General features: G+C 44.9%; 1 protein-coding gene across 1 annotated transcript in view; it reads right to left on the bottom strand.

Annotated features, from left to right (window-relative positions):
* The window catches only part of NDUFA9 (NADH:ubiquinone oxidoreductase subunit A9), a 205,827-nt gene that overhangs the window by 124,563 nt on the left and 57,380 nt on the right, over window positions 1-23,884 (bottom strand). Inside the window, exons 4-5 of the mRNA XM_085652600.1 lie at window positions 13,158-13,249; window positions 10,134-10,275 (exon numbers count right to left, since the gene is read on the bottom strand). Of these exons, the coding sequence (XP_085508726.1) occupies window positions 10,134-10,275; window positions 13,158-13,249 (234 nt within the window). The remainder of the gene's footprint in view (window positions 1-10,133; window positions 10,276-13,157; window positions 13,250-23,884) is intronic.

Raw genomic sequence — 23,884 nt, 5'->3', positions numbered from 1 at the left:
AATGTTCTAAACAGTCCTTTAAGGAATTGCTTGATAAGCCTATGAGACCACAAAGATGGACCTGTAGAGGATCTCCTGAAGCGCGATATTGCTGCTAGGTGGACTTTAATGGAGGCATGAGCAAGACCAGATTTTGCCAGATGTAGGAGGTACGGCAAGATTTGTTCCGGAATGGAAGAGAGAGGGCGTACTTTGTTTGTTTTGCACCAGATACAAAACCTCTTCCATTTAAATGAATACGTTCTGTTGGTACTATCTGCTCATGCTCGAGCTAGAACTGGTCTACAATCAGGAGGAATGTCTAAACCCTGAAACTCTCTGAACTCAGGAGCCACGCTGATAACTTGAGAGATGCCGGATCCGGATGCTGAACTTGCTGATTGTTGAGCGTTAGAAGAGATGGAAACGGCTTCAACTTGATTGGCGGTTCCAGGGAGAGGAGGTGAAGCTCCGTGAACCAGTGTTGGCATGGCCAAGCTGGAGCTATCAATATGAGTGTGCAGGGTTCCGCTTTCAACTTCCGGAGCACCCTGGGAATCAGGGGAAATGGCGGAAAGGCGTACGCAAAGACGTTGCACCATGCGATCGAAAATGCATTCCCCAGAGACCCTTGTTGGGGATGCCAGCTTGCAAAGTGTTGGCATTTGGCGTTCTGCTGGGTGGCGAAGAGGTCCAGAAGAGGGGTGCCCCAGCGAGCAAATATGTTGCTGAGGACCAGTTGATCCAGCTCCCACTCGTGGCATGTCGCTTGTCTTCTGCTCAGAGAATCTGCCAACACGTTGTGGGCGCCTGGAACATACTCTGCTCGGAGAGAGATATTGTGACTGAGCAGCCAGTTCCAAATTTTTTGCGACTCGTGAGAGAGTGTTTTCGAACAAGTGCCCCCCTGTTTGTTCAGATAGTGCATTGTCGTGGTATTGTCGGTTCGGACAAGCACTAGGGAGTTTTTGATTCGTGGAAGGAAAGCCACCAGAGCTAGATATACTGCGCGCAGCTCTAGAAGATTTATGTGAAGTGCCTTCTCGGATGGGGACCATTTTCCGCTTATCTGCAGTTCTTGAAGGAAAGCCCCACAGCCCTCTAACGAGGCATCCGTGGTGATGATAAACGGAGCAGCAGGAAGCAAGAAAGGCAAGCCTTGAGAAAGGTTCTGGGGGCAAATCCACCACCGTAGAGCCTTTTTGATTGCAGGGGTCACCTGGACCCTGTACACTGGACCCATTGATCCGACAGTTCTTCTTGAAGAAGTCGCATGCGAAGACGACAATGCGGAACTAATAGGATGCAAGAAGACATCATCCCGAGTAGGGATTTGAAGAGACGCACCGACAGCGTCTTCCTGGACCTTATACGGAGCGCCAACGACTGAAGTTTGTCTTTGCGTTCCTGTGATAGAAATGCATTCCTCTGTATGATGTCGAGTGTAGCGCCTAGAAAATTCATGCGCTGAGACTGCTGAAGGACGGACTTGTCCCGATTGAGAGTCAGCCCTAGACAATGGAAAAGCCTCAGACAGGCGCTGGAGGACCTGGCCGCGCCTTCTAGAGATGGTGACTTGACGAGCCAGTCGTACAGATATGGGAAGACTTGATGGTGATGTTGGCGTAGATATGCAGCCACTGGAGCTAGACATTTGGTAAAAATGCGGGGCACCGATTTGAGTCCAAACGGCAGGACCCGAAACTGGTAATGCCTGCCCGCCACCATGAATCGTAGAAATTTTTGTGGTTGAGGTGTATTGATATATGAAAATAGGCGTCTTGCAGGTCTAACGACACCATGTAGTCGTCCGCATTGAGAAGATGTAAAACCTCCTGAATGGTGACGATACGAAACGACTGCTTTTTCAGAAACTTGTTCAGATTCCTCAAGTCCAATATGATTGATTTATGATTTATCTATTTGTATAGCGCGCGATTGCCCGAGGGCGTCTTGGCGCTGAGATATACCACTGGGTCTGAAGATGTTGACTAGAGCTGTGTGGAGAAAAGCCATGTTTTAACTTCCTTTCTGAAGGATTTCAGGGATGGACTGGTTTTTATGTCTAGTGGTAGTTGGTTCCATATTCTTGCTGCGTGTACCAGGAAGCTTCTTCCGCCCCAGTTAGTTTTTCTGAATCTAGGGACCCTGATGAGTTTCATTTGGCTGGATCTGAGCAGTCTGTTTGGCTCATATAGTTGCAGATGTGATTTTAGAAATTGTGATCCAGTTCCGTTTAGTGCTTTGTATGCCAAGCATAGTGATTTAAAATGTATCCTACTTACAATTGGTAGCCAGTGCAGGCTTTTTAGTTTATGGCTTACTTTTTCGAACTTTGGTATTCCTAGTATCAACCTGGCTGCCGCATTCTGCAGGCGTTGTAGCTTAAGTAGGATTTTCTTCCTTGCTCCGGCATATAAGCAGTTCCCGTAGTCCAGTCTGGACAAGGCCAGTGCTGTCACCACTGTCTTGCGTGAATCATACGGATGAGGCTAGTTTGCTGGCTTGAGCGTCGAAAGAAAGGTTGGTGTCTAACATGATCCCTAGGTTTTTTACCTTTTCTGACGACTCTGGGCATCTTCCCATATCTTTAGGCCACCATAAGGGGGACCATATGTTTGTGTCTCCTCCTAATATCATGACCTCACTCTTGTCCCCGTTTAACTTTAAGCAGTTCATTCTCATCCATTGACTGATTTTTGCCATGCAGATTTGGAATTTTTCTGCTGTGTCCTGTACCTCCTTACTTATTGACACCACAATTTGGGTGTCGTCGGCGTAGGATATAGGAGTGAAGCCGTTGCTCCTTATTATCTGTGCGAGTGGAGCTACATATAAATTAAAAAGAGTGGGGCTCATCGATGAGCCCTGCGGGACTCCGCATGGTAGATTGAACAGCTTGGATTTCGCTTCTCCTAATTCTACTGCGAAGGTTCTGTTCTCTAAGTAGGAGGCTGTGAGAGCGCATGCTGAGTCATGTATGTTTGCTGTTTTTAACCGTATTATAAGGATTTCGTGGCTGACCGTGTCGAAGGCCGCCGATAAGTCGAGTAGTATCAAGGCGGCCTTCGATCCCTTGTCCATTATTTGCCTAAGTTCCTCCACTGCTGTAATCAGGGCCGTCTCCGTCCCATGTTCTACCCGGAAACCGAACTGGGAGTGGTCCAGCCAATCTCCGTCCATCAGATGTTGAGATAGCTGTTTATTTAACAGTTTCTCCAAGATTTTTGCGGCAAATGGGATCCTGGCTATGGGTCTATAATTGCTGGGATTTTCGCAATCTAGGTTAGGTTTTTTTCAGCAGTGGCCTGATAGATATCATTTTCCAGTCGTCTGGGAAGATATTGGTGTTGATAATTTTGGAGAATAATTTTTCCAGTACTAGGCTTAGTTGTATGGAACAAACTCTCAATCTGCTCAGCTGTAGGGGGTGTAAATCTAAAAGCTGATTGATCTTGTTGAATTAGTGGCTGTGATGTGTCACTTTCTATTGTCTCAGTGCTCTGATTTTTGAATGATTCGTATACTGATGAGACTTTATTCACGAAGAAGTCTCCTAGTATATTGCAGAAGTCTGATGACAGTGCTTCTGGGTTGTTGTTTTCGAACTTTGATAGTTTTTTGACAGTATCAAAAAGGGTTTTGCTAGAGTGTTTTGACTCGTTGATATTCTTAACGAAGTATTTACTTTTTTCTGCTATTATTAGTTTTTTGTAGCTGTTTAGCGTATCTTTGTATTCTTGTCTGAGTTGGGTATCGTAGTTAGTTCTCCATTTTTTCTCTGCTCTTCTACACGTTTGTTTTTGTGTTTTTAGAGCTTCTGAGAACCATGGTTGTGAGGGGGTTTTTCTTTTTAGAGTAGCCTTTTTTTGTGGGACTGTCAGATTGACTGCCTTATCTATCCATTCATTGAATTGTTTGCAGGCTATATTGCTATTGTCGTCAAATGTGGGGTGGGATGTTTGGAGTTTTTCTATAAATGCCTGGTTGTCAATTTTAGACCAGTCACGATAGGTTACTTGCTTAATATGTTCCACCGGTCTTCCGGTGTCCTCTTTAACTTCCAGAGTGAATCTTACTAGTTTGTGATCTGACCATGGGATTGGGAGAGTGTCAATTTTATTTAGGCTCTGACATGATGTGAAAATACCGTCTAGCGTATGTCCGGCATTGTGGGTATCTAAGTGTACTTTCTGTTTCAGGTGGAAGTTTGCTATTGCATCAATGAATGCTGCTATCTTAGGGTCTGAATTTTTCTCTAGATGCAGATTGAAATCACCTAGGATGGTATAGTCTGGACATGACACATTAGATTCAAGAAATGGACTTAGCAAGTCTATTAAGGGAGTTTTTGCACTAGGTGGTCTGTATATTAGTATTCCATTAAACGTGTAATTGTTTGTAATTTTTTATTTGGAAGGTTAGTGTTTCGCAGTCTGGGGTACTACCTTTATCTGAGGTTTTAATTCTAAGACCTTCCTTTGCTATGATTGCTAATCCTCCTCCCCGTTTTATTTTTCTGTCAACTCTGGAGAAAGAGTATCCCTCCGGAATCGCTAAGGCCAGATCAGCATCTGATGCCTCGTCTGCCCATGTTTCGGTAATGAATAATATATCAATATTTTGTTCATCTATTAGTTCGGATGTCTGAATATTATGTTTGACCAATGACCTAGCATTAATCAAACCTGTTTTCAAAATATGGTTTCTATATCTTGGAATCTCAGATTTATCCATGTTTTTAACGGGAAGAAAGTCGAATGTAAGTGGGCATGACAGACATTTCTTACCTTCTTTGTGTGGCTCTATTTGAGCACATGTGATGTTTGGTCTCAGCCCTCGAAGTTCCTGGATGGAGTATTTCCACAGTATTTTATCGGGGTTATTTTGGACAGGGGATATGGCCCTGGGCCCGGTCTTGGCGCGGACGGGCTTGCCTTAGGCGCGCAATCGTCGCGCCCGCTGCGCGCGTCCGCTGCGCGTTTGTGGAGGGCACATTTTCTAGTGGGATGGGAGGGGGTGTGGCCTGCGTCGGTGGGCGTGGCTTGTGCTCGCTCCGATTTTGGCGCCATGATCTCCGACCCGCCGCAGCCCTGAGATCGGCAGCGCGGGGAGTTCTCAACAGGTGAGGTGGGGGGAGTGCTCTGGGGTATCGTGCAACAGTTTTAAAGTGCAATTTTCAGTTAAAAGCAATTTTTAAAAACAGTGCAACAGTTTATCTAAACACGAAAATTTTAAAAGTACTCTTTAAAGTCAGTTTCGTCTCCCGGCTATCTCGCCTCAGGAGTGGTTAGTCTCTGACAGCGGCCTGTGTTCCGCTCGCTCTTAAGGTCTAGCGAAGGGGGCGTGGCCTGCGTCGGTGGGCTTGGCTTGTGCTCGCTCCGATTTTGGCGCCAAGAACTCCGACCCGCCGCAGCCCTGAGATCGGCAGCGCGGGGAGTTCTCAACAGGTGAGGTGGGGGGGGAGTGCTCTGGGGTATCGTGCAACAGTTTTAAAGTGCAATTTTCAGTTAAAAGCAATTTTTAAAAACAGTGCAACAGTTTATCTAAACACGAAAATTTTAAAAGTACGCTTTAAAATCAGTTTCGTCTCCCGGCTATCTCGCCTCAGGAGTGGTTAGTCTCGGTCTCCATTTTTTCTCCTTCTTTCGGATGAGGAAGAAACGGGAGTAAAACCCCTTTCCCCTTTGACTTGGGGGAACTCTCTCTATAGCTCCCTTTTGGAGCATAAGCGCCACTTCACAGAGTAAAGCACGCAAATTTTTGTGAAGCATTGGGCGGGGAGGGGTTTGAGGCGGGATCTGGATGAATTCTAGAGAATGGCCGAATTGAACTAATTGTAGAACCCAACGGTCCGTAGTTATTTTTTGCCAATTTGTAAGAAAGTAGAAAATTTTTCCTCCAATCTTGGAGGGTAGAGAGGAGTTGGAGACCGGCGGTAGTTAAAAGTCATTGCCGTCGAGCGGCGTCTTTTGTCTCCCTCCCTTGCCACGAATGGAAGATTTAGTGTAGGAGGATTGTTGACGCTGTTGGAATTGCGAACGGTATTGTTGGGAGGAAGGGAAGGAAGACCGGTGTTGGAAATCTCCTCTAGTCGATGTTTGACCCCTCCCTCTTGAGCCTCGAAAGGAAGGGTTCCGGAATTGTAAGGTACCCAAAGCTCTGGCAGTATCGGTATCTTTTTTAATACCCTGTAATGCCACAACAATATGTGAGCCGAAGAGAAGTTGGCCATCATATGGCATGTCCAGTACTTTGGTTTGGACTTCTGGTCTGAAAGAGGTTGTCTTTAACCAACCTTGGCGCCACAGCACAGATGCGCCCGCTAGCTGGCGAAATCCGGTTGAAGCAATATCCATTGCGCAATCTATAATTTCAGAAGCAGATCTTTCCCCCTCTAGCAAGATCTTCTTACCTCGTCTTTTGACTCCTCAGGTAAGTTTGCCAAATATGGCGCAATGTCTGCCCACATCTGCCGATTGTAACGTCCCAATAGTGCTAGGGCGTTGGAAGCACGCACTGTCAAAGCAGACATTGAGGAAAATCGCTTGCCGATGTTATCCAGCCGCCTACCCTCCTTATCTGGTGGAACCGTCAACAAAGCAGATGGGTTTTTTGACCTCCTCTGAGCGGCCTGGGTAATGACGGAGTCCGGTTTTGGATAGCCTGTAAGACAAGCTGGAGCAGTGTCTGGCGCTTTATATTTCTTATCCAGCCGAGGTAAAACTGGAGGGACCGAGGAAGGATTCTGCATAATCTTTATGCCTTGTTCCCAAATGTAGTCTATCATAGGGATTGCGCGAACAGACTTTTTAAAGGGTTCCTTAAAATCGTAGAGGAAACAGTCTGTTGGTGCGAGGACATAGGTATCTGAAAGCGCTGGGCCGCTCTCTCTATGATATTATGAAAGCCGCCAATGTCCTCCGGCGGCGAGTCAGCTGTGGTAGGAGCATGAGAAACTGGACAGGGAAGAATGTAGTCATCCCATTCGTCCTGATGAGATTGGACATCCTGAAGCTCTCCTTCTTCAGGCTCCTCTTCGTCGTCGTCATCTGTAGTGAGACGAGGTGGTGATGTGACCGTCTCCGACTGCAAAACCAATGGAGGCGGTCATGGCCTTGGGCACAACTGGCATCGGAGAGGGAGCCTGCATCGGAAACCGTTGCTTATAGTCCGATATAAGGAATTGGAGATCCGTGACCAGAGACGCAGGCAGACAAACCATAGATGGTGAAGGGTGCGTATATGCCTGAGGAGAAACCTCCTGATAGTCCTGTTCAATATCCTCATAGTCAGAGATATCCTGATATTTTACATGTAGTTGCGAAGGACTTGTCGCAGCAGGGAACATACTGCCGTCATCCGAGTCTTCCTCCTCAAAAAGTTGAGCCGGAGGCAAGGTTGGGACCCTACTAGGTGAAGTCAGGGCCGGTTCCACTGCACGTTTGGTGATCTTGAAGTGCACATAAGTACTTTGTACATCAGAGTCCATATCCGTCGACGGTAGGGTCGTAGACGGTGTAGTGTTGATAGGCATTATTGACATTTGAGGCGTCGTCGACGAGGTCATCGTCGACGGTGTCGTCGTCGACGATGATGATAATCGCTTCGTCGACGATGTCTTCGTCAACGATGATATGATATGGACGTCGACGAGGGAGCTTTCATCGATGGTGTCGTCGACGATGCTGTCGTCGGCGATCGCAGCGTCGACGGCAGCTTAGCTGACAACAATGACTTTTTAATTTTTTTAATTTTTAGCGTCGACGAGATAGATTTACCAGCCGTTGACGATGGAGTGGTCGTAGTCGATGTAGTCAAGGACTGGGATGAAACAGAAGTAGATATTGTCGCCGTCGACGAGGTAACCTGGACTGCCGTCGATGGAGATCTCCTTGTCGATGAGGCCACCGTCGACGAGGTCGTCGTCGTCGTCGACGGGGTGGAAACAGGCTTCTTAAAGGCATGTGGAACATCCTGAGGAGAAGCAGTCCCTGGCAGAGGCTTGGCAAGGCCCTCTGACGACTTTTTGCGAGTCTTCTTTTGAGATGGCTGCGACAAAGGGCCCGGAGATGCCACCCTTGGTCTCTTTTGTGAGGAGTGAGAGGAGATGGAAGAACCCTCACTTTCCTCAGAGGACACAACAGTATCCTTGTCCTTAAGTCTTTGCAGCCAAATTAAAAGGCGCCCTTCGCAGTCTTTAAGGGCGTTAGAGGAAAAGGTACGGCATACCTTGCAATCCTTCGAAGTGTGGCTAGGATAAAGACAGTAAAGACAGTCCTTATGTTGGTCGTCCACGTGAAGCCTCTTTTTCCCACAGGAAGCACAGGACCGGAACAGGCCCTTCTTCGGGGTATCAGCCATGACGAAGCCAAGTAATCCTAACAGAAAATGCAAACTTGAAGCAAGAAACACTGGAAATCCAGAAGAAATGAGCCCTCATACTGGATAAGGAACGCGTTACTTACCTGTAACTGTGGTTATCCAGTATTGGTATCTTTCATAGATTCACATGCAACCCACCCACCTCCCCTGGAGGGGCTCTCTTGGATCTCTCAGTGATACAACTACTTAGCACTGTGCTTACGAAAATCTGAGGGACAACAGCTCCTTCCAGGAAGGTTCTAGAGGGTGGTGCTAGCTGATTGGCTACTTGCCAAATTGTGGTCCTTTTTTACAAAAGGACGTGGATATGTTACTAAGATAAGGCCTTTTGGGGCCTATTACTCTATATGTCTACTAAGACATTACTTTGTTATTTACCGGGGACTCCCATCCCAACGACGGGGAATGATTCAGGCATGTGAATCTATGAAAGATACCCTAATACTGGATAACTAGACTCCAACACACGTGTTTGATAGAGATACTTTCACGCAAAAGAAAATCACCCGAGTTAACATCTCACAGCAAAAGCAGTCAGAAGAACCAATCTAGGGAGACATGATTCTGCTTGGTATCATCAACAAGCATAGGTGCTAAGTGAATCTTCATCAAAGGAAAGCACTGCACATGTAGGCAGGATAGCGCAACAACTCTTGCATTCTCTGAAGTTGATGGTGCACCTCTAAAACAGGGTAGCACAATGGCTGTGTCAAGAAAAGTTTAAGGGGTGTATTGTAAGTAAAGCTGAAAATATCAAAAATCTATTTAGTCTAGATAGAATGAAATGTAATACTATTAATTAGCCACATTAAAAGTACCATCATTGCTGAGAAATGGTGCTTGGGATTGTCTACATTTGTCTATTCAAGTTAATCGCCATGAAGTTACCACATAGAAGCAGTGCTGCTCTAAAATGCTCTCTTCATGGTATTTCAATTTAGTTTGATTGCACCCATCATGTTATGTTAGGTGGCAGGTAAAGGCCAGTGCCCTGGACTCTTGGGACAGATATGATACCCAAAACCGCTTTAGAGTGCCTCTCAACATATATCCACAAAGCTTCACAGCTCAAGGTTGGCATGTCAATGAGCTGAGACAAGTAAGGGAGTCCAATATGTTAACAGATCTCTTTGAAATAATATTGGTTTTATTGCATTAAGCTTACATGGGCTTTACATTTCTGCAGAAATGAAGAAAGGGTCTTTCAAAAAGGATGAATTAAGATCATTCAGAATCACACTCCCATAACGCTGAAGGTGAATCTCCTCAAGATCATGGTTTAAACAGTTGCACAAGAGGATGCAGACTGTGACAGATTAATGTTTGGTCTATAGCATATGGTACCACACAAGGCTCTAGTTTGCATATAGCTATTTAAATAACTACTCCATGACTTAAGACTACTACTTTAATCTTTCCTTGGAAGGTACTAAGTTTTGTAATGATCTTCTGGTGAACCTGCACACAAACCCCTCATATTTTATGTTTAACAAAGCTCCTTTTCAAACTAACCCCTTTTGTTAACTCTTGAGGTCCCCGTTTTTAGCACAGCATCTCAAGTTCCATTTTTATGGGCTGTTCAATATATACCATTCTGATATCTCAAAAGCTTAGAATCAATAAGTATTTCACACTATTAAACACTCAGATTTATTGTTTCACTTTTAGATGTCATCTAGAAATTGTGCATGCATTTTAAAACTATCCTTGGGTCACAACGTTTCAGATACTCTATTCTTAAAAAAGATGAATTACAGACACCATCTTACTTTTGCTCTCAAGTACTTGGATGGACTCTTCATGTCTGCGTTCAGGTGAGACATGTGGATGAACTTCTCAATACCGGCTTCCCTGGCTAACTTGGCGATGTCTTTGGGAATATTCACATGCACGTCCTCAAAGCGGAAGTTCCTTTAATAGAAGGACAACAGGTTACATTCTATTTATTTTGTTTCTATTGTTACAGTAGTAAGCAGTAATAAAACAATGCATCATAGGATTAAAGGGCACGAATGTAAACAGTAATATTTTCGCAACCACAAACGTGATGGCTACAATGGTCAACCCAATGGTTGATTGAGCCAGTTTGTTGAGGTGCATCTATATGCCATGAAAGCTAAATGATGTAGCCTCCCATGGAGTCTCATGTGCTGTTCTTGACACTTGTGTGACAAACTGCTCATGTGAAGGATGATAAAGGATTTCAAGGGGACAGATAAGTACTTGAAATCTGTTCAACAGATGAGGGACAGTGACTGATGCCACTACCACAACAATGAGTTTGCTTGTATCTGGGGAATCACAAATGGCATGGCTATAGCTTTCCTAGCAAGTGAAGTTTACTGAGAGGAGTGTGTATTCCAACCCGCATGTATTTCGCTAACACAATGATAAAACATATATATTATTACTTTGATTGATATTTAAAAAGTCTAACATTGCTTTACAGGATTGCATTTTCAAGGCATTTGAAAATAACATCTGGTGTTTACATAGATCACAATACATATTAAACCACATTAATATAGTGCAAATTAAAACCAACAAAACCTAAACCAAGTCTATATTTCTGTTTTTTCAGCAAACTAAACAGTCCAAAATCAGGTAAGCAAGAATGAGTGTAATAAATATCTATTATGGTATATGAGTCGTGTTTTGGAATCTAAAATTATCCCTAGATAATTTGCCTGGGTATTTATTTTTGGTGTTTTAATACTAGTCATAATAGCTTCTGCACAGAACAGCATGGATTAGGTATTGAGTTGCTCACGCTAGCTAGTTTAAGGGGATCCACTTTTGAATGTTGGTTAACCAGCCAACAAGGCTATGTGTTATTGTGTTTCAATCCAACGTGCAAGGGTGCACATTGTTAGCATACTGCAAAATAAGGAATCCCAGGAAAAAACATGGGTTAACTGGAGGTTCATGGAAGCTGTGTTGGGTCATGATCTCACAGCTCAGAGCTTATTCAGTCCTGCACTGCACACATAACCCACCATTATACTGTCAAGGGTGTCCAACACAGAAGCTGCCCTGCACAACCAGCCAAACAAAGAGGCTCATTTGAAATATTTAGCGATACTGCCTCTGTTCAGTACGTTATGCGGAGATGGTATTGAAAGAGAAGTAAAGCACACACAAAACAGAGACAGATATGAGCGAGAGAGATGGCTGAGAGAAGGACAGGGAAATTTGGCATAGCTAGAAAGAAAGATGCAAAGAGGGGGAAACAGGAAGACAACAGCAGAGGAAGGCAGAGAGACGGGTAACGTTTTAACAGGAGATAGGAATGGTAGATATAGCTATAGAAGGAAATGTAGAAAGAAAGAGAATGGTGGGTTTACCAAATGAGAATGCAGGAAGAAGGTACGGTAGAAGGAGTTGAATTCTAGAGAAGCAGAGAGAGGTAGACCGTTAAAGGGATGAGCTATTGATGGCAGTATACTGTGCTGCAAGGTACATGGAACTGTGGGGCAGATAGAGGAGTAAGCTGAAAAGAGTCACAGGAAACTAGGTAAGGTAAACTAATGAGCTACAGAGAAATACAGAAAAAGCTGTGCTGTAGAAAGAAAAAATGTGAAGTAGAAAAACAGAAATGAAGCAGAGAAAGAGATTAGGTTATTACACAGTTCAAGAGAAAGAAACCATGAATAGGCTTGTGAGATATAGACAGAGAAGTGAAGTAAAAATATGAACAAAATAGTGAAGCAGAGAGAGTAATGAATTAGTGAAGGCAAGTTGAAAAAGAGAAAAACAGGCAGCCAGAGATGCAACCGAGATAGGAGTTAATGATTGCTAGAGGAAAAAAGGTGGAAATGGAGAAAGAGATAGTGAGAAAGGAGTAAGGTAGTGAGAAATGTGGGGAAGAGGGATCAGAGGTAAAAAGAGAAGGAAGGTGGATCAGTGAGGTAGAGAAACAACAACGGTGTAAACTGAGAGGTTAGGTAGTGAGAGAGAGCTGGGGTAGAGAGAGTAGTGAGGTACAAAGAGGTGAAAGAGAGAGTGGTGAGGTATAGAGCAGCCTTGAAGGTGGGCTAGAGAGAGAGATAGTGAGGTAAAGAGACAAGATTGACTGAGGAGGTATAAAAAAAACATCTGTGAGGTGAAAGGAAAGGTGTGATATAGGGAGTGAGTTCAAATGGATAAGTCGCAAAGAATTACAGATGTAGAGGTAGGCACGGGGTTGGTAGAGAAAGATGTGAGATTGTGAGAGAGGAGGGGGATGAGATAGAGAAAGATGTATTGAAAGAGGTAAGGTTGACAAAGTTGAGGTAGAGAAGGTGAACTAGAAAAAGGGAAAATTGATACACAGATTCACTGTGATAGAAAGAGGGAGGCAAAGAGAAAGAGGTAAGGCAGATAAGATGGCGTTAAGTATGAAAACATAAGACAAAGATTAAGGTTGGGCAAAGGAAACATGAACACTACGTTTCTGTGAAGTATGCACAAGATTTCTCATTCTTCCTATCAGTTTTCCAGAGTACAGCTTGTAAGGTGGGGATCCTGGGCAATTGCTCACTTTGCCCAGGTCTTAAATCGTTTTGGTGGGGTATATAACTTTTGCCAAGTGTCTAGGCCTTAGAAGATCTCTGGTGCAAGAGAAGTCATAGCCTCTTTGATTAGCTATGTGGAACAAGAGTCAACATCGATTGTGATGGATTTCGTAGAAGTAGCCAACCCTACAATTTGCTATATGCTGTGAGGCAGTGAGGGAAATACAGGTCTTAATTTTAAACATGATATTGGTTGCTTTCATAAATTAAAGTGTTCTAAAACCAGAATCAACAACTCACCTTGTTTCCCATTCTCTTCCTACAAGATTGATGACAACGTTTGAGTTCTCCAGGGCTCGTCGAGTGCTATCACGATCTTTGGGATTCCATTCCTGTTATCACAGAGATAATTAAAAAATATATATAATCTGAAGTATAATTCTAAAGCCAGTCTTGAGGAGAAAATGTGACAGCTCTTCTGTGAAGCATGTCCTTTCCCCCTGAACAAACATACCTGCATAATCACAACATATGGCTAAGTATGTCATTAACAGCATTGGAAAGACAATTAGGTAGATGTTTCACGGAGACGCGTCTGCAAATTTTGCAGCATTTATATCTATTTTCCAGGTGCTGAGCAACAACCTGCAAGTAATTGAGAAATAAATGTCAATGTCAGATGCTGAGCACTTCTATTTTTGTGTGAAAGAGTCAGAGGAATGACAGTCACCTGGGCCATTTTCTTCCAACCTAAGTCCAGTTATTTGGAGAGGCACAATTTGTGTACGATATCAAATCACAGCCACAAAGGGGTAGTTATGTTTCTCACTCAGACTCATAAAAAACATTAAGTCCCTGCTTTAATCAGGACTGCAACATCACTGATACAAGGTGGAAAGCCCATGCGGGCTAATCAAAATACTCATTTACAGATGGATTCTTATATTGGGATTACTTTATGAAACTTATGCTATTTGCAAAGGCCCTAGAAAGGGTTACCTTGACAATTTACCCTCTTTCTGCAGCTATATGCCAACCACATCTAATTAAAGGTGTGGTGATACCTGCACATGACTACAAGATAATGCTTTATGCTGATGATATCCTACTTCCTCCGACTGAACCCAGTTCATCTATACTCCAAATGATGTGCTTAATAGTGGATTTCTTGTTTTTTCAGGATATACGATCAAACAGAGAAGAATACGTTTATGCCCCTTTCCAGCACTACTGTAAGGGCAGCTGAAGAAGGATATATCTTCAAGGGATTGACAGGCAGGCTTAAATACATGTGCGTCTTTTTGAATTTAGGTTTATTTAAAAAGGCATCATCTCATCTGAAAGTTCTGATAGTCAAGACTAACAATTTCTCTAAGAGCTCTAGGCTGCACTGTCTCTCTACGGTTGGGTAAAGATGGGTTTAGCAACACTTTACAATTAACTACTGGACTTATTACCAATCCCTATTGTCAAGAATTGTCTTAAAAAACTGATGGCTTTATTAAAGCTCTCACTTCGGCCGGGAGGAAACTCAGCCTCAAAATGAAGCTAAACTTATCTCGTACATCAGGAGGTCTCTAATTATCATACAAGGAATAAAACCAATTAGGCACCGCAGTTATCACAGTTTGCCTTTAACTCTCACATGCAGGACATCCACTCCCACTCTTGTCAGCTGTAGAGAGAAAATTCCTTAGCAATCTTAGGCATTCAGAAAGTCTAGTATCATCTAAAGACCCCTCCTACTAAATCTTTACATCGGATGTCTCAATGCACGGTGGCTTCATGGATATCAATTAAAAGCTGGTGCATACACTGGCACCAGACCCAGAAAGCGACAACCATCATCAATCAAGGTGCACACATGAACCACTGAATTGACACTTCATCCATTTTAATCATTTGTTTATTTTCTTTCTTCTTCAATATTTATGTCCAAAAGTCATGATTCCGATAATCAATTGCATATAAAGTGCCCCTCAAGCAGGAGTTTCTCTACAGCATGTCGAAATTCACAATTCGTACATTAACGTGATGCTGTAAACCCACTGCATTACGAGTGTTTAGCCCATCTTCAGGGGTACTGTGATATTGAAAAAGCAAATCAGTACTGTCAGAAACCATAAAACCTTCATTAATGAGCAATTGATTCTTTCATTAAACTCCAACAAAATATCACCACGTGAATTCCATTAAACAACTGATGGATAACGTGTGCGTACCGCACATGCCCTATCAGTCAGTTGTTTGATGGAATTCATGTGGTGAACTCTGGGCAATCATACTTTTAGATGGGAGACTATTTATACCCCTAACGAGGGACAGGAACTCTTCATCTGTCGCACAGTGACTGAGGCGATAAACATTCAGGACCAATTTGGGGGGCGGGGGTGGGGGGGACACTTAAATTTGGTCTTTAACAATGACCTTCACAGTTCAGCCCAACACTATAGTCAGGTAGGAGCCATCTCTCAGGAGGGAGCACTCTGGTTGAGGGACATAGGCTTATCATACATTTGGTGGGCCCTACACCCAGAAACATGAGACTATATGCTTTACTCCCATGCACATAAAACATATGCCCAGTTGGATTATTTTTTAGGGTCATCTGGTCTCAGTTCTATGGTCTCAGCTTCCAAGATAAAACCTCACTCTTTATCTAATCATGCTGCGGTACCGCTCACACTAGCCTTCCCCCTGTTGCAGACCCCCCCTAACATGGCGGTTGAGAGAAACCCTGTTACAAAGCCCAGAGGTTAAGGAAATTACCAAGGCACTAAGGGACAATTGATACAGCAGAGGTTTCTATCTTTACGCTATGGGAAACATTAAAAGCCATAATCAGAGGTGAGCTGATTGCGATCTCTGCAGAGAACAATAAGCTCTGCAAGGATAAGAGGGAGAACTTATCCAGTCAGGTGCAGGAATCTGAGCGCATCTACAAGCGCTCAGGGGCCTCTCAGGTCTGGCAGCTACTCGAAGAGGCCTTTAGTCAGCTGGCATGTATTGACTTGGACAGAGAAGAATATGCGACACTCTGAATTCGCCATATGTACTATGTTGGCGGAGATAAATGCAGTCACCTGCTGGCTAACAGATTAAGGGTTCAACACCAGGCAGCGGGAGTCCAGGTGGGGTCTGATTCTAATGGCCTGGAATATACGGACGATCCCCATAAGGCGGCTACTTTTCACTAGTTTCATAAAGAGCTATAAGCGGAGCAGAATTTGTCTGCAGATGGAACGGATACCCGTACCCCAAAAGTAACACCAGAACAGACGATCATTTTGGACTACCAGATTCAAGTAGCAGAGATTATTTCCGTTATAGCCAGACAGAAGCTCCTTAAATCGCTGGGACTGGATAGTTTCCCGGAGATTTCCAATACGATTTTTTGCACGACCCTAGCTCCTCTTCACACTAGATTGTTCAATGCAATTGACGATCCCAGCTCGATCCCGCCTTCTAAACTACCGGCTTCTATAGTCGTTATTCCAAAACCCGGCAAGGATTAGCGCTACTGCGCGTCATATCGTCCGATATCCCTTCTGAATGTTGATCTTAAACTCTTCACTGGCATTTCAGCAGCACACCTGGTCCTCTTACTACCAGGCCTCTTTGCTCCCGGCCAGGAAGGCTTCATGCTCCATCAACACTGCAGTGACAACACAAAGCGTATCATGCACTGCATTGATAAAGCCCCAACGCTTGAGTCCGGATCGAATGCTTTTGGCAGTAGATGCTGAAAAGGCATTCAATCGGGCCCACTGGCCATATTTGATTGCTACTCTTAAGCACTTTGGACTTGGTGAACGATTCTGTTCCTGGGTCCTCAGTTACTAAGGCCATCCAGTTGCAACGGTTAGGGTGAACGGATACTCATCTGCACCATCTGCCTGTTGTCACCCATGATAATCCTACTATTAAGGGGATCCAATTGGTGGAGAAAAACACACCATTAGTTTATACGCTGACGATGTATTGGTAGCACTGGAAAATCCACCCACCTTGCTCCCAGCCTTCCTCAACGAAATGGAGGCTTTTGGTCAAGTTGTAGGCTTTCGACTGAATGTACATAAATTTCAACCCCTTAATCTATCTCTTACGCCAGACAAATAGGAGACCCTTATACATAGCTGCCCAATACAATGGGTGAACACTTCTATTCCTTACCTAGGGATATGTCAAGAATTCCTGTCATACAAGGGAAACACGCCCTTATGTAAACAGGAGAGCTGTTACATAACTCAAGGGAAACACGCCCTTATGTAAACAGGAGAGCTGTTACATAACTCAAGGGAAACACGCCCTTATGTAAACAGGAGAGCTGTTACATAACTCAAGGAAAACACGCCCTATAAAGGGAGGAACCGGGAGGTACAAGGCTGTCGGATATTGTGTTTACACCGACGTACCTGCTTCGTGAAGAGCAGTGTTCCGGAGTGGTGCTCCAGTAAGGCAAGAACGGAGGTAGGTCGAGTCGTTACTCCCTGGGCCGTGTCTTGCCCCATCGTCACCTGTGAAGGACCCGGAAGCTCTACCGGTCAACCATTGAGCTTCGCTTTTTGGCTCGGCTGAGTCCAAGCGCAGTGGCGCTTTTGCTGGTTGGAGTCGTAACTCCCAGCCCGACCAGAGACACAGGGACTGCCAGCTGTAACGCACACCAGGAGGTGTTTGCCGCGTTACAGACTCGGAAGTCCACAGGATCGATCGAGCGGCTGCTCTCGGTTCAGTCTTCTTGCTTGTGATTGGGGTATCGGTGACGCATCACCAGGAGGTGACTCCGCGTCCCGGTGCAGTCTGAGGAAGAGGTTGAGCGGCTGCTCCCTTCAGGTAGAGACCCCGGCTGGGTGTTTCCCTGACTCCTCGATTCTCCCCAACACTTTTCGTGCCCCTCACAGCCTACCGATTGGCATTGTCGGCCATTTCATTTCTGCCCTCTGTTGGCATACGCCGGGATCGGCGTATATGCAGAGGACGGTTAGGACCATCCGTGCTGTGGGCTGGTAACGTACTTAGCCTGGAGGATTCCAGTGACTATAACTTTTGTTTGTTCTTTGTATTTTATTTGCCTTCATTAAAAGAACTAACCCTTCACAAGTGGTTGCGTCCTCATTGTCGTGTCTGTTAAACGATCCTGAGACGTTCAGGGCGTTACAGGATACAACTGAGCATTACTGCCCAGAAAAATGCTTCCCTCAACTATAAGATTTTGACCCAAAAGATGAAATCGGATTCAAATAGATGGAGGCCCCATCGCCCTACCTGGCTCGGTTGCGTGGCCGCCCTGAAGATGTCGATCAAACCCAAGATCCTGTTCCTTTTCCAGGTGCTGCCTGTGGAGCCTCTCCCGGGGACAATCCGGGCCCTACAGCAAGAGCTAAATCACTATGTGCAGGCCGACGGTTGCCCCCTCATATGGAGGAAGCTAAGCTACAGACCTCCGTATGAAGGTGGCCTAGGCATCCCGAACCTTTCACGCTATTATTAGGCGGCCCAGCTCAGGTTTCTACTGGAAATGTCCCGTGAGGACTCTGAAAAACATTGGCTCTTTATGGATAGAGAGGTGGCAGGACAGCATTTCTGGAAGTTTCCCTTCCTCCATAGATATGCGCACCCCAAGAGCCTCTACCTCTCTTCCATCACCAAAACTTCTTTAGATGTTTGGGACCGGGTAGCCCAGTGTGGTGGTTATTTGATGGAGAAAGCCCCCTACCCTTTGAACGCCTCTGCTCTGATTACAAACTACCTACAATGGAGCAACTACACAATCCTCAAATAAGACACTAACTGAGGCACCCCTCAGTTCGCCCTAAAGCAGTGCTTCCTTACCTCTTTTGAAAAATGGCTGTAGGAAACTGACTGTGTATATGATATTATCACTAGATGGTAATACTGTGCACAACGTCCAGGGGTTCCCTAGAGTGTACAGGGCTCAATGCAAAACCAAAAGTGCTCTATTAGTAGTAGTGTGGGTGAGCAGTCTTAGGCCTAACATAGAGGAGTGTAAGACATTATTGCACACCCATGATCAATAAAAGAAACACGACTCGAGTAGGAGATCCAGACCAATTTTATAAAATTATACTTTGTTTGTATTTCATTTTAAGACCCAGGTCTGGTAATAAGGTAAGTAAGTTTATAATTAAAAATACTTTTCACTTTCAAAAATTGACACTTAGAAACTTTCGTCTCTATGGCACACCAACGCTTATAAAAGCAACAGGTTGGTCATGTCCTTCATCATTTGTTTGGGATAGGACTGCACCTATCCCATGCGCAGAGGCATCTGTCTGCACAATGAACTGCTTGGTATAGTCTGAAGCTTTCAAGCCTGGGGCAGAGCACATTGCATCCTTCAAAGTGTCAAAAGCGTTTTGACAGCCTACTGTCCAGTTTACTTTCTTGGGCATCCTTTTGGAGGTACGTTCTGTGAGGGGAGTTACTATGAACACAGTCCTTCACAAACCTCCTATAGTACCTAGTCAAGCCAAGGACTGCCCAGACCTGGGTCTGGGTTGTTGGAGCTACCAAGTCCAGAATTGTCTGGATCTTGGGTTGGAGTGGCTGAATTTGGCCTTCACCTACCAGGTGACCCAAGTACACAACCTTTCCCAGCCCTATCTGGCATGCCTTTTCTTGTCCTTGATAGTGAGGCTTGCACTTCTCAGAGCCTCCAGGACCTTGCCAAGGTGGATCAAGTGATCCTGCTAGGTGGAGCGGTAGACACCAATATCATCAAGATAAGCTGCACAAACGGATTCCAGACCAGCAAGGATTTTGTTTACCAACTGTTGGAAAGTGGCAGGGGAATTCTTTAACCCAAAGGGCATCACAGTTTACTGGAAGTGCCCATTTGGAGTGAAGAATGCCGATTTTTCTTTTGCTCCAGGGGTCAGACTTATCTGCCAGTACCCAGATGTGAAATCAAAGGTACTAAGATATTTGGCTGCCCCTTACCTGTCAATTAGTTCATCTGCCCTAGGAATTGTGTGAACATTGAGGCCCCTATAGTCCACACAAAACCGATTTACTTCATTTTCACCCTTGGAGTGAGGTTTGGGGACTAAGACAACTGAGGGGCTCTCTGATCGTTCAATGACACACAATTCCAGCATCTCTGACTTCAGCTTGGATGTTCTTTCTGACATCATCAGGCTGCCTGTAAAGTTTGTTTTTGACAGGTTGGCTGTCACCATTGTCAACTTCATGGGTACACCAGCCAGTCTGACCAGGCGTCATAGAGAAGAGCTCAGCATACTGACTTAGGTCTAGCCTGCATTCAGCCTGCTGTTGGTCATTGAGGGTGTCTGAATAGATCACTCCATTAACAGACCTGTCTTGGGGATTGCTGGAGAGATCAGAGAGAGATTCACTCATTTTTCTGTCCCTCATCTGTGACCATGAGCATGGTCATGTCAGCTCTGTCATAGTAGGGCTTCAGGGGGTTGACATGTATTACCCTTTTGGGATGCTTGGAACTGCCAAGGTCCACCAGATAGGTGACCTCCCCTTTTCTTTCATGGACAGGGTACTGTCCACTCCACTTGCCTCGGAGGGCCCTAGGGACCACATGCTCCAACATCCATACCTTCTGCCCTGGTTTCAATTCTACCAGAACAGCCTTCTGGTCATACCACTGCTTTTCAGTTCTTAGCTGGCCTAAAGGTTTGGGCTTGTTTTCTCCATGTACTCAGCCATCGTGGAGCAAAGGCCAAGCACATAGTCCACGATGTCTTGTTTTGGCTCTTTGAGAGGCGTTTCCCAACCTTCGCTTACCAGACCTATAAAAGGGCGCCTAAACAAAAGTTCAAAGGGTGAAACCCTCACTCCCTTCTGTGGCTCTTCCCTGTAGGCAAAAAGCAGGCACTGAAGTAGGGCATCCCATCTCCTTCTGAGTTTTTCAGGGAGCCCACCAATCATGCCTTTCAATGTGTGGTTGAATCTCTCCATCAGGCCATTGGTTTGTGGGTGGTTGGGTGTGGTGAATCTGTAGCCCACTCCACACTAATCCCATTTAGGTATGCAGACATGAAATTTACAAAGATAGCCACATATTGGTATCTTACACCCATCCGGTGACACACTGGCAACCCTGCTCACAAACCTGAATACTAGCGCAACTGTGGTTCTCCTGGTACCCAATTACATTTACTATGGAATTGTCCAAAGCTCACATCTTATTGGACACAATTGCTAGATGATATTGACACCCACCGTAACCCCCCCCCCCCCCCGCCCCCCCCTTCCAGCTTATGTCATTTAAGGGTTGCCCAGAGCACTCGCTTTCCCTCTGATATCTAGCAGAGGACAGAAATTGGTATGGCGACTGACCCTCTCTCTGCTCAGGGGCCCTCATATCCTGAGGTATGGCATCCCTTTATAGCCTTATTATCTTCAGAATCTTGTGAACTCCCTTGCCCCAGATATCTCCACATTCTCCGATTAACTCAGGCTCTCCTTCATCTCACACAAGGGAGTTCTGATTGAACTGACCACTTGAATCTTTGAGACCGCACTATTAATCATATACACCAGCACCAAGGGGTATTTTGGGGACTGTTAAGTATATTCCTATCTGTATCATAGATGGTGGGCTACTTGCTCATGTAATTGCTAATTTTCATGTTTTGAAAAAAAAAGAGAGTTAAGCTATAAAATGCCACCAAAACGACAAAAATCCAATGTAGGGAACTGGAGATACGAATTTTTAAGGATTAAATCAAAAATTGTGCATTCTAGCACCAAAAAGCTTTCAGCTCCACTCGCGGCTACCTGGTCGTGCTGGACTGGTACAAAATCAAAGTCTTAGGCTGACCGCAATGGAGCATAGGTCCCAGTCAGAAGTTTACCTCGAGCTTAGTCTCTTTCTTGGACCTTTTTCTCTTTTCAACGGGTCCTCTGGCTTCTCAGATCTGAAGTTCCAGTCGACGACGGTTGTCTGCTGCAGTGCAATGCCTGTGAGTTTCTGGGAACTTTTTGTCCTCAACAGTGAGGAGCTCCGGAGCTTTCAGTAGGACATACAAGCGCGGTCAGGACGATTTATGAGTCAACAATTGCGGCTTGACTCTCGACTTTGAGCCGATCTCCTTCTGGAGCTTTTCACCAAAACTTTGTAGAAAGTTTCCAAACTTTTAGATATTGTTCCTTGTTGGTTCATTTGGGGGGGAGAAGTATCCAGCAGCACCAGCCAAGGATTCAGAGACTCTGGATTTTCTCTTTAAGGCTAGGACTCGATCTCCCACAATGCAAATGCACACTGAAGGATAAAACCAGATGCAACTGCAGCTTAGGTGATCCTTTCTTTGGGCTTGCAGGTGATGTCTTCCAGGTCTGTTGTACCTGTTGCTGATCAGGGAGTCCACTCATTTTTTTTTTAATCAGGCACAGTCCTTTATTTGTGGAGCCTTGAGAGTGCAGCAGGTGCTGTCCTGAGTGCAAGTCTAGCAGGGCTGTCCTTTTGTTCCAGGCAGTGTTCTGAGGTCCTCCTGTTGCACTCCCCTATTTATCATCCAATCTGGGCTGGCAAGAGGGAGGGACACCCCAACCAATAGGGAGTAAAGTTACCTCCATCTACTATGACTACTTCCTGTGAAGTGTGGCATATTTGTGACCCAGAATGCACTGTTCTTCAAAAATTAAGAAAATCACTCTTTGATATGCGTCGGTGTAACCAAACCTAGAAGTGTGGATAACAACTCACTACACTCCCCTTCTAGCCCCCCTCAAAATTTAATTGGGGGGGCTCCCACCTGGCTGGGAACCAAGGAAGTGGGAGCTGGCCTCGGTCCTGTCACAACTGTTCTCCTGCCTTTGAAGTCCAGCTTATCTCCTAACTGCCCTTCCTCTCCCTAGTTTCTCCAGGAAGCAAATGTCCTCCCACCAAATAGCTGTATTATTTCAGCCCCAGGTGCCTTCACACCTACTCGTGGAGCAGCTTGGCTTAGGCTGTCAAAGGCTCACCAAACAGAAGAGGCTGCTGCAGGGCTGCTTTAGGTAACCTGAAGATAGTTCTAAAACTACATTCCTGTTATAGTCATAATAAATCTGACCTTGGCAAGTTGTTGGATTTATTGTAACCATTATTTTGATACATTGAATGATATTGCCAGCTGGCTCCAGAGCAAAGATAGACTTTATTAAGTTTAATAAATCCTTCCCATGTTAGTCTATGGGGCTAGCAGCACTACCATAGGAAAAAACGATTTGGGCTGTTTTTCCCTACCAGGGCATATAAAATATCTTTTATAGTGTCCCTGCTTTTATAACAAAGCACCATACCCTTGGGACATCTAGGGCACACCTTATGTGTGACTTACATGCAATAAGGTAGCTTTGGATTTTGGAAGTACTTTTAATTCCAAAGCTGAATTTGGTCAAAGGTTTATTTTAAAACCAGCCTTTAATGCAGTCCAGACTTTAAAACGGCACCAGACACCCACCACAGCAGTGCACACTTAAATGCATCAAGTCCATTCGGGTCTCTAAACCTACATGCCCAACCATATATTAGGGACTCACAGGTAGGTTTGTCTTGCCCACCAACATCAGTCAAACAAGCATTTGCAATGCAATAGGTCTCGCATTTACGAAACTCTTGCAAATGCGAGACCTATTGTATTGCAAATGCTTGTTTGCAAAAGCGCCCATGCAGCGCTTTCACTTTAATGACGGCCGCACCCCTATCCTTAGGTGAGCTGCGTCTGAAGAAAGGGGCGTGGTCGTCAAAGTGAAAGAGCGGTATAAGGCGCTTTTACAAAAAAGCATTCGTTTGTCAACTTGACAAACAAATTCATTTTTTTGGGAAAAGCGCCCCATGCCACGGTTTCCCTTTAATGGCGGCTACGCCCCTTTCCTTAGATGAGGCACGTATAAGCACAGGGGCGCGGCCGCCATTGAAGCGAAAGTACGGTATGGGCAGTTATAAAGTTAATAAACAGTAAAAAATAAAAAACATGTGGCTACATTAGGCGCCGCAAATAAACTAATGAGCGTTGCATGCCGTGCTATGAAAAAAAAAAAAGTGA

Source organism: Triturus cristatus, chromosome 4_1 (assembly GCF_964204655.1).
Source record: "Triturus cristatus chromosome 4_1, aTriCri1.1, whole genome shotgun sequence".
Taxonomy (NCBI): domain Eukaryota; kingdom Metazoa; phylum Chordata; class Amphibia; order Caudata; family Salamandridae; genus Triturus; species Triturus cristatus.
This window is presented reverse-complemented; position numbering and strand designations above follow the sequence as displayed.